The sequence below is a fragment of the Brassica napus genome, chromosome A8 (assembly GCF_020379485.1).
Source record: "Brassica napus cultivar Da-Ae chromosome A8, Da-Ae, whole genome shotgun sequence".
Taxonomy (NCBI): Eukaryota; Viridiplantae; Streptophyta; class Magnoliopsida; order Brassicales; family Brassicaceae; genus Brassica; species Brassica napus.
Window position 1 is genome coordinate 17,020,400 of NC_063441.1, and position 9,457 is coordinate 17,029,856.

At 32.0% G+C, this 9,457-nt stretch overlaps 1 protein-coding gene, 1 long non-coding RNA gene and 1 other non-coding gene across 7 annotated transcripts; 2 read left to right on the plus strand and 1 right to left on the minus strand.

Annotated features, from left to right (window-relative positions):
- The first annotated feature begins 37 nt into the window (after nt 1-37).
- Nucleotides 38-4,645, plus strand: LOC125577106. Of its 5 annotated transcripts, none has more exons than XR_007315412.1 (6): nt 38-1,044; nt 1,230-1,460; nt 1,560-1,641; nt 1,781-1,868; nt 2,237-2,347; nt 2,430-4,645. It is a non-coding gene; the product is annotated as an uncharacterized LOC125577106 (long non-coding RNA). The 5 variants fall into 5 exon arrangements; XR_007315415.1 differs by having other exon boundaries at nt 38-682; nt 877-1,044; nt 2,237-4,645; XR_007315414.1 differs by having other exon boundaries at nt 38-682; nt 891-1,044; nt 2,237-4,645.
- Nucleotides 4,646-8,021: 3,376 nt separating this feature from the next.
- On the plus strand, nt 8,022-9,457 carry LOC106359915 (protein MIZU-KUSSEI 1-like). The gene has a single exon (XM_013799537.3). The coding sequence runs from the start codon at nt 8,559-8,561 to the stop codon at nt 9,351-9,353; it is 795 nt and encodes a 264-aa protein (XP_013654991.2). The 5' UTR covers nt 8,022-8,558; the 3' UTR covers nt 9,354-9,457.
- TRNAW-CCA lies at nt 8,087-8,158 on the minus strand. Its single transcript has one exon. It is a non-coding gene; the product is annotated as a tRNA-Trp (tRNA).

Sequence of the window (9,457 nt, forward strand, 5' to 3'; positions counted from 1 at the left end):
TTAGCCGGATTATCTATCCTATACTAAAAGGGATTAATAAAGCTCTCTTAAGGTGTCCACGTCCTCAAATAAATTCAACCAATCATGTTTTTTTTTAAAACACGTCAGCTGGGTGTAAATTTGGGCAAGGTAATTTATATGTAATTAAATTTGGACTTACCCATCACGTTTGGGCTTGCTTTTTTTTGCCCAAATCGACAAATGAAAACTGAAGTTGACGCCACATGAACTCATCATCTTCCTCTCCACCTCTTCGTTTTCTCCGATATGAAACCTGAAGAATTGAAAACATTTGGATTTAAAAGAAAAGATTTGACAGTCTAATCTCAATCGCATAAAGTAAATCAAACCAAACTTCACACATCTTTCTCTCCGTTCGCCGTCACACATCTTTCTCTCCGTTCGCCGTCGTCGCTAATCTGAGATCTCTCTCTTTACTCACCAAAGATGCATTCGAGCCATCTCCTTCTCGAGGAGCCAATCAGGATGGCTTCAATCCTCAAGCCATCCAAATCCGTAAGCGATCCATTGATCCATATTCGTAAGAGTTATCTCTAATCTCTCTCTCTCTCTCTCTCTCTCTCTCTCTCTCTCTCTCTTTCTCTCTCTCTTTTGATGTCATCAGAGTTTCTTTCCGGAAGCTTTGGCAACAAAATCCAACTGAAAGTCCCATGTCTCCACGGTAAGTCTCTGTAGTTTGTATTTCAAGGACATCTCACCAGGTCCACCCGAATCTGAATTAGTATTTCGAATCTAAAGTTATGGCGATGATCAATTTCTTTTTTCCTTCAATGGTGTTGATAACCTATTTGAAAAGCCGTCGCTTTGTAGTTTTCATGTCGATTCGCTTGATCCAGTCTTCTCACAATTTTTTAGTTTTTCTCGATAAGGTTAAAGTGCCGTAGCGATTGCTGTAAGGTGTGAAGATAAATGTCTGTCGAATATGATCTCTGAATGAAAACATGAAGAAGTGTCAGTATGCCGTAAGTGGTGAGTTTTCCCTAGAAGGAACATTATCTTCCCTACCCTCGCATCTCTAAAAAGGTATACACTTTTGGATCATCTTGTGCTTTTACATATTGGCTTTAATCTAGAAAAAGAGACTTACAATGAAGCATGTGATCTTCAGTTCGTTTAGGACTAATTTGGGTTGAATATTACATAAGCTGCTGACATTTCTTCACCACGTATATATATATATATATATATCTAATTATATATAATTTTAGCCATCAGGATGAATCACTACTCTGCATATACTGAGGAGTCTGGACAATTATATGGGACTGCTTTGGCGTAGGACCTGCGCTAGCTGAAGGGTAGGGAGATTGAATATGACTTCCTGGAACTGAATAGCCCTGTACCGTTGTATAACTGTGACCAACAGGGATGTTTTGATTCAGTTGCCCGTATTGGTAGCCTGGTGAGTTAACTGCCCCAGGTACTCCATAAACCTGAAGGTATGAATGATATTTCCAAGAGCTGAGCATTATCTTTTCTTTGCAAAGGTTTCGTGAGGAAATATCAAAATTTTATTTCCTTTCTATGTGTGTCATCAGGTGCTTACAGTGACTCAAGAGGCCTTCTGGAAGCTAGGAAAGAGGTTGCTGAGTTCATTGAATGACTTGATGGGTATCCCAGGTGATTGCTTTCAGTTTTGTTTTCATGGAATGTATTTGTTGTAAAAGGAAAACCAGCTTTCAGTTTTGTTTTCATGGAATGTATTTGTTGTAAAAGGAAAGCCAGCTCAAGCCTTTTGTTTGTTATTTTCATATCTCAGTGATCCAAAACTCATATTCTCCACTGATGGAGCTAGCTAAGGTGTGAAACAAATCTTAAACTGTGCTATACGCAGTGAGGGAGACATGGTAATTCTCTGTTCCAAGAGGTCTTAGTATATGCTACAATTTTATTTCTGACACTTTTTCTCTGGCTATTTGCACAGCCAAATTTTCTCATAATTTAAAACCCCTCAAATTGATAACCATCGTTCTCTGTAATCTAGCCTACTCAACATGTATATATAAATCTGTTAATTTATGTATGTTTGTTCTTAATATCAATAATATAAGTTCCTTATTAGGGGATGTCGTCTTCGGTATTATTATTTGCCGAGTAAGTGGATCCCACCAGATAATATATGTCTGATTTTGTGCAATGATAATGGTTGTTTATTGCTATGTCTTTTCTCTTGTGCTAATGTCAAAATATCACAATATTCATTGCTTCTCTGCAGCAATATGAAGAAGAGCAGGAGAGTGCAAGTGCCACCAAGAAGCTTCACCAGAAAAGGCAATTCATCACAATTTAAGTAGAAAAAATATGAAGTATGATCAGAAGAAATAAGGTGATGATGTGATGAATGCATGTCTTATATGCCCTCAAGAGATGGATGCAGCAGATCTAAGCTTCTTACCATGTCCTTGCAGATTTTGTCTATATCTCTTCTCCTCTATGCAGATCAACCAAAACGATGGACGTAGCCCACGACTCTGAGCTTCCCCAAACAAGTATGAGAAGACAAGTAGTAAAAGTGCTTTATGTTTTAGTTATTTCCTTAGTATCTCAGTTGCACATAGCATGTTGTTTGTCAATAGAGTTTGTGTCAGTGACGTTGTTGCATCTTTTGAAACTTTAAAGCTTAATAAAAGTGAAAGATCGTTGATATGTTATCGATGAAGTCGAATGAATGTTGCTACCATTTATCTTTTTCTTTAAAATCAAATCAAATGGGTTGATTGTCCACTGCGTTTATTAAAACGTTTTCCCGATACTAAAGGAGTTGTGAATGTCTTAATATGCTAAACAAATCTTCAGAAGTAGTTTGATTTTGCATAATAAGAAACTGTAGTAGCAGGTTGGATCGAGGAAAGGAATCAAAGAGAAAGAATAATAATAAAAAGATTGAGATCCGAGAAAAAGACCAAAAGGTTTGAACAATACACATAATCAATCCCCTGGACAAAAAAGATTGTTCAAAACAAATGTTTTCTACTACTATTACTTTTAAATAATCTCCACTCGAAGGAGAATATTTTTTGTATTACAGAAGGGAATTTGTAAATTTGAAAACGTTATTGGGTCCACGTGTTTTTTTAATATTCAAAATCATAAAAGTTCAAGTTTTCGTTAAGATTATGAGACTTTCAATTATACACATAAAACTGTATGTTTTAGCGGAAATTTTTTTTTTCAAAGATACATTTTTGTATTTTCAATACATTTTATTAACTAATAATGATAAATTCTAAATTTCAAATACTAATTGCATTTCTTGACTTCTTACCGGTTTAGAATTATAAGAAATATAAATCACAAAATATATATTTATAACTAAGACTTAAATAAATATATATTCACAAAAATAAGATTTAATATGTGTAAAAATTGTAAAACATATATGATTTGCAACAGAGGGAGTAGTATATTAGAGTTTTAGATTAGTAGTTGGTGTAAAATCAATTATACACACTTGACTCTCATTTTAATATATATGTAACTATTGTGAATGTACGAAAAATTTAATTATTGTGAATGTAAGAAAATTTAACATTTATGGTAAATGAAGTTTTAAGCAATTATATTTTAATTGAGTATAAAAGTACATATTAAAATTTTTTTTGATATAATCTCTTATGAAATTCAAAAATTACTACTATTTTCATTTTAATTTAATTGTTGTTGTAGAGTAAATTGTTTGTTTCAAGATAAATGTTGTTTTAGAATTTAAATACATAATTGATTAACTTTATATGTTATATGATTTTTGTATTCTTCAGTCTATTTTTTACTGATTGAAATGTGATTAAGTGTATAACTAATGATATTTTATTTTAGTAATATACAAAATTAATTTTTTTTTTTACATCTGTATGCACAAATCGAAAATGACAATTAAAATGAAACATAATTAGTATTATAAAAACATTACATTCACCTTAAACATTGTTAGTCCTTTTAGGTGTGTGATCATGGAAGAATAACACTCATTGCTGGCCAATTGGTTAATGCATCAAATGTCTAAAAAATTATATTAAGAGAAAACTACAAAAAAATGTCTAAATTGTTTTAAAATAATATGCAAACAATATTTGTTTTAGAATTAATATAGTACACTATTATATGTTAGAAACAGACTTTTAAATCCTGATATATTAGAAATTGCTAAATTTGTTTTATTGAAATTCAATATTATATTATCACACATTTTAAAAATGATCTCAGTTCTATTTCCTAAGATAAGTATATAATAGTCAATTGGAAAATGTTAATGTAAACCTAGAACAAAATTATTAACTGTGTAACTTGATCAGAATTGTTTTTGCCATGCATTGACTTAAAGTGATATTTTAGTCATTTTCAAGTAAATGAATCAAAGATACACAACTATAATATGAAAAAATTAATACGCAATGTCAATTCCTCATATTTATCATATTAATTGTTGTCTTCCGCACTATTGGTTTCAAATAATAATAACCTATTATATAACCAAATAAATAAATTTGATACGGCTTAAGGAAATTTTTTCATATATACAATAAATAAAACAAAACAACAGTAAAATATTAATTTGAAATAAAACAAAAAATGACTACTCTAAATTTATAATGAAAAAGTACAAAAATTGTAAAAAATAGAAATTGACATACAAATTAAAAAGACAAATCTAACAATTCAAAAATTCGGCCAGTTAAATTGCTTCCATCGTCCACGTTGGATTCTTTTGTTTCGTTTAGGGCTTTGTTGTTAATGATTTTGGGCTTCTTCGTTTTTTTTAGGCCCTACAGATTGTCCAAGTGAAAAAGAAATTGCAGAACTCAACCTTAATTTCGTTCGTGTTTTCTTTTTTCGGTTTCCCCTTCCATTTTCTAGCTTCGATATCTTCCATTGCTACTCTCTCCAGATGCGTTTCAAACAATAACTTCACCACTATCTACACTCATCAATTCTTAATTGAACCCATTCAATGGACTCTTTTCATCTTCCTCACTATTTTTTCCCTTATAAATCTACTTTCTTAGCATCTGTTTCGAATCTGCTTGATCAAATTCACTCTGATATTTTCTCAGAAATATACATTATCCATGGTTTTCCAGAATCTACTTTTGCCAGCTTTTCGAATATACATTATCCATGGTTTTCTGTGACTTTAGATTAGATTGACATAAATTTATATTAATTACTTTCCAATACTGAATGTATATATCTTTTTAAAATGATTTCCAAAACCAATATAATTACTAATTTAGCTTTGGGCTATAGTTTTTAAATTATTTTCTTAAAAAAAATAATTGATAAATTAAAATGTTGTAAAAATAAAAAGAACAGTAGAAAATACCCAGAGCACTTACCAATTACCCCTAACAACATTTATGAAATTTCTGAAAATATTTAATAAATCAACTGTTTACCTTTTATCAAGCTGATAAAATTATTAGATCCAACAATATTATTTTTCATGTGTATTTCTAGAGAGATTGATTTTATTGGGAAGAACTTAAACTTTTAGTCACTAATTATACAATACGAATCAGATAGAATGAACAAAATAATTAAGAAATCAAACTTTTAAATTATTGAAATTTTAACTAATTTTACTTTTACTGTAATACTAATTTAAATAATATAATATGTGTTTTATCATTATTTAAGTTTTACATTCTAAGATGTGAAACTTCATTTTAATAATTTATATTTGTCAAAATTTCCAATATAAATTACATATTTAAATATAAATAATATTTTAAAATAAATTAAAATTTTAGGAAAATAAACCCGGGCGTAGCCCGGGAAAAGGCTCTAGTGATTAATAAAAGACATAATTTACCGTTTCCAAAAGGTGCAAGTCTTTTTAAAGGGTCATTTAAAAAGCTCTTTTGACTACATTGATCTTAGTATTTAATAATGTTTCTTTTTCCACTTTTCCATTAGAACAATCTATTTATTGATTGTCAATTAGCATCGAGTTTAAAAAAAATCCATGAAACTTAATATCATAGTCAATAACCGATCTTATAGTTATAGTGAGATTCGGCGTCACAATGAACAAAAAAAAATAGAATCTATAATTCCCGTAACGTTTCTCTTTGAGTTAAAATATGGTTGTAAATTTTGCCAACAATACACCACTTTCAAGACCACCATATATATGGATTTAAACGTACCAGGCAAGTAAGACCATATTACGATTGGTCAAACAAGTGATGCCAATTAGTCAATTACTACTATGTTTGATTAAGAAAATATAAAAATAAAAGGTTACCTATCATAAACAAGTTCGATACACTACGCCGTTGAAAAAAATCATGTTCGATACACTGCGCAGTTGAAAATATCTAATCCGATATCAATATTTTGAAGGGAACCTTCCTTTTCTTGGCATTTTGATTAAATAATCCGATACATATTAACTGAGTTTATATTGCAGATGATGAAGCAGAAGATGAAATCATTAATTTTGGAGAATCCTTCATCGATCATTACTTTGTAAGTATAGAAAGGCAACGAATGAACCTTGATTTGTATATGAATTACTTCATGGTCACGACATGCAATGCTGTAACATAATTCGAATGTATTTACCGGTATACATTCAGTTATGTGAAAAGCTTAAGGATGATTATCAATTGAAGGAGACTGATAATGTAAGCATAGAGGAAAGTGTTGCAATATTCCTTAACATATGTATTCAAAATGCAACTCAGAGGTTTGTTGGAAAGATATTTAGTCATTCACAGGAAACTATAAGCAAGAAATTCTACGAAGTGTTGACTGCTCTCGAGAAAATGGCGGTTGATTTGCTTAGACCTGGTCCAAATGAGCTTACGCAACCTCATCCTAGGTTACAATCCAATAGAAATTACTGGCCTTACTTTAAAGGATTTATTGATGCAAACGATGGAATTCATGTTCCGGTCACTATTGCGGGAAAAGATTCAGAAAAATATTGGAACAGGAAAAGTGACACGAGTATGAATGTTTTAGCTATATGCAATATGTACATGTTGTTTACATATGCATATATAGGTATTCCGGGATCAGCTCACGATGCAAAAGTTTTAGCACTGGCAATGGAGGGACCTCATCAATTTCCAACTGCACCTTTTGGAATGTATTATTTAGGAGATTATGGTTATCCTCTCCGACCTGGATTTCTTACTCCGTATAGAGGGGAAAGCTATCATCCTAGCCCAGTAGTTATAAAGAAATGGTTAACAAACTACTTCTTCGCTACAATCTGTTATTGAAATGACTTTTGGTGTGTGGAAAGGAAAATGGTGGGTTTTAAGAAAAAAGCCAAGATACAAAATAGATGTTAGAAAAAAGAGTTGTTGCATCTACAATGGCTCTACATAATTTTATCAGGCTATCAAATTTAGGAGATGTTGATTTTGATTCAGGTTATCCAACTGGTAATGTACCAATTGAAGACTTTGATTCAGATGAAGACGAAGAACATAATAACACTCATGTGCACTATATGAAAGATATTTGAGATCAAATTTTTTGTATCTTTATGGGATTTAAGATAATTTTTATTTTATATTTGATTTTTTTTTTGTTTTAAAATAATTTTTAATAAGTTTATGTATGGTTTGATAATAGTATTTTAATTTTAATTTTTATTTTTCAATAATAGATATTTTACTATCCATAATATTTTAAATTTTATTATTTTTAAAAGAAAAAACCAGAAACTAAAAACTAAAATCTAAAATCTAAAACCACCAATGAAGTTTTCAAAAAATCAAATTCTACTGCAAAATCAAAAATCAAAAACTAAAAACCAAAAGGCAAAAACCAAAAACTAAAATCTAAAATCTAACAAAACAATCATCACCTTAGTTTTGAAACCCAAATGATGAGGTTGCTCTAAGTATACTCTTCTGCAGTTAAAAATTATACTTCTATGTTAAACTATGATCTCATTAGTAGGGTATCTTACCTTCCTGGTCTGGTTAGTTAGAGTGTTTTTTTTTTCAAGAGAAATCCAGGGAGAGACTGTTTATGGTTTTGGGACTTGTCATTTACTTTGTTAATAAATAGAGGTAAAAAAATTGAAGGATCTAACTTTCGGGAGTTTTGAACCCGACGTAAATCGAACACGCAACCTTCTGATTTGGAGTCAGACGCGCTACCATTGCGCCACGGATCCTGTTGAAATCAAGTATCATAAGCTAATCTTACGCATTACTCACTATTTTTAAACCTATAACCAAGCTTAGAAAGTGAAAATTTGACAAACAGAAGTTTATCAAAAAAGTTTTCTGTTTTGCTAATATATATCTTCATTTTCACCTTGAGATCACCATTCAAATCCCCATTACCTTTTCTTAAAAAGGAAGAAAAGAAAAAAACATATTTAGAAAAGAAAAAACAAAATTCATGGATAAGGATTTGATAGGAGAAAAAATAACCAATTCAAAAAGAGGAGGAAGAGAAGTAATATATAAACAAAAAACGGATTTAACATTGACGTTGGTTGATTAGTCGTCGGTCGTCGAAGGAAGAAGAAGTCTATTCTACTTCTTTCTTCACCGTACGATCGTCTTCTAATGAAAGAATCACCAAAGCCAATGGCTACAAGCTCTTCCTCCTCCTCGTCCTTCTCCTCAATTCCTCCTTCGTCTCCATCATCTTCTCCAGCCACCACAACCACGCCGCCACGTCAGAACAATCTCCTCGAGCCACCATCTTCAAAAAAGAAGAAAAACAAATCAAACGTGTTCCGAGTTCTACGCACTGTGTTTCGATCTTTCCCTATCTTCACAACATCATCCATAGCATGCAAAATCCCGGTTATCAACCCCGGTTTAGGCGTAGCAGACCCACATCACAACACGTCAAGAGTCACCGGCACATTGTTCGGATACCGTAAAGGCCGAGTAAGTCTCTCCATACAAGAAACCCCTAAATGTCTACCTTCTTTAGTCGTAGAGCTCGCCATGCAAACCACAACGTTTCAAAAAGAACTTAGCATGGGGATGGTTAGAATCGCTCTCGAGACAGAGAAACAACCTAACAATAATAACAACAAAACAGAAAAGAACACAAATATTTTGGATGAACCGTTGTGGACAATGTATTGTAAAGGAGACAAAACTGGTTACGGCGTGAGACGTGAAGCGAACGATGAAGACTTAAGCGTGATGGAACTGTTACGTCCGGTGTCTATGGGAGCCGGAGTTTTGCCCGGAAACTCGGAGTCGGAAGGACCCGACGGTGAAATGGCGTACATGAGAGCTTACTTTGAGAGAGTTGTTGGGTCTAAAGATTCAGAGACCTTTTATATGTTGAGTCCTGAAGGGAATAATGGACCCGAGCTTAGTTTTTTCTTTGTAAGAGTTTGATTTAATTTGTTAATTTAACGTGCATGTAAAGGCCGGAGACGGTGGTTGACGTTATATATAGTATTATTTTAGTATGATTAAATAATATTTCTCCTTTTATATAA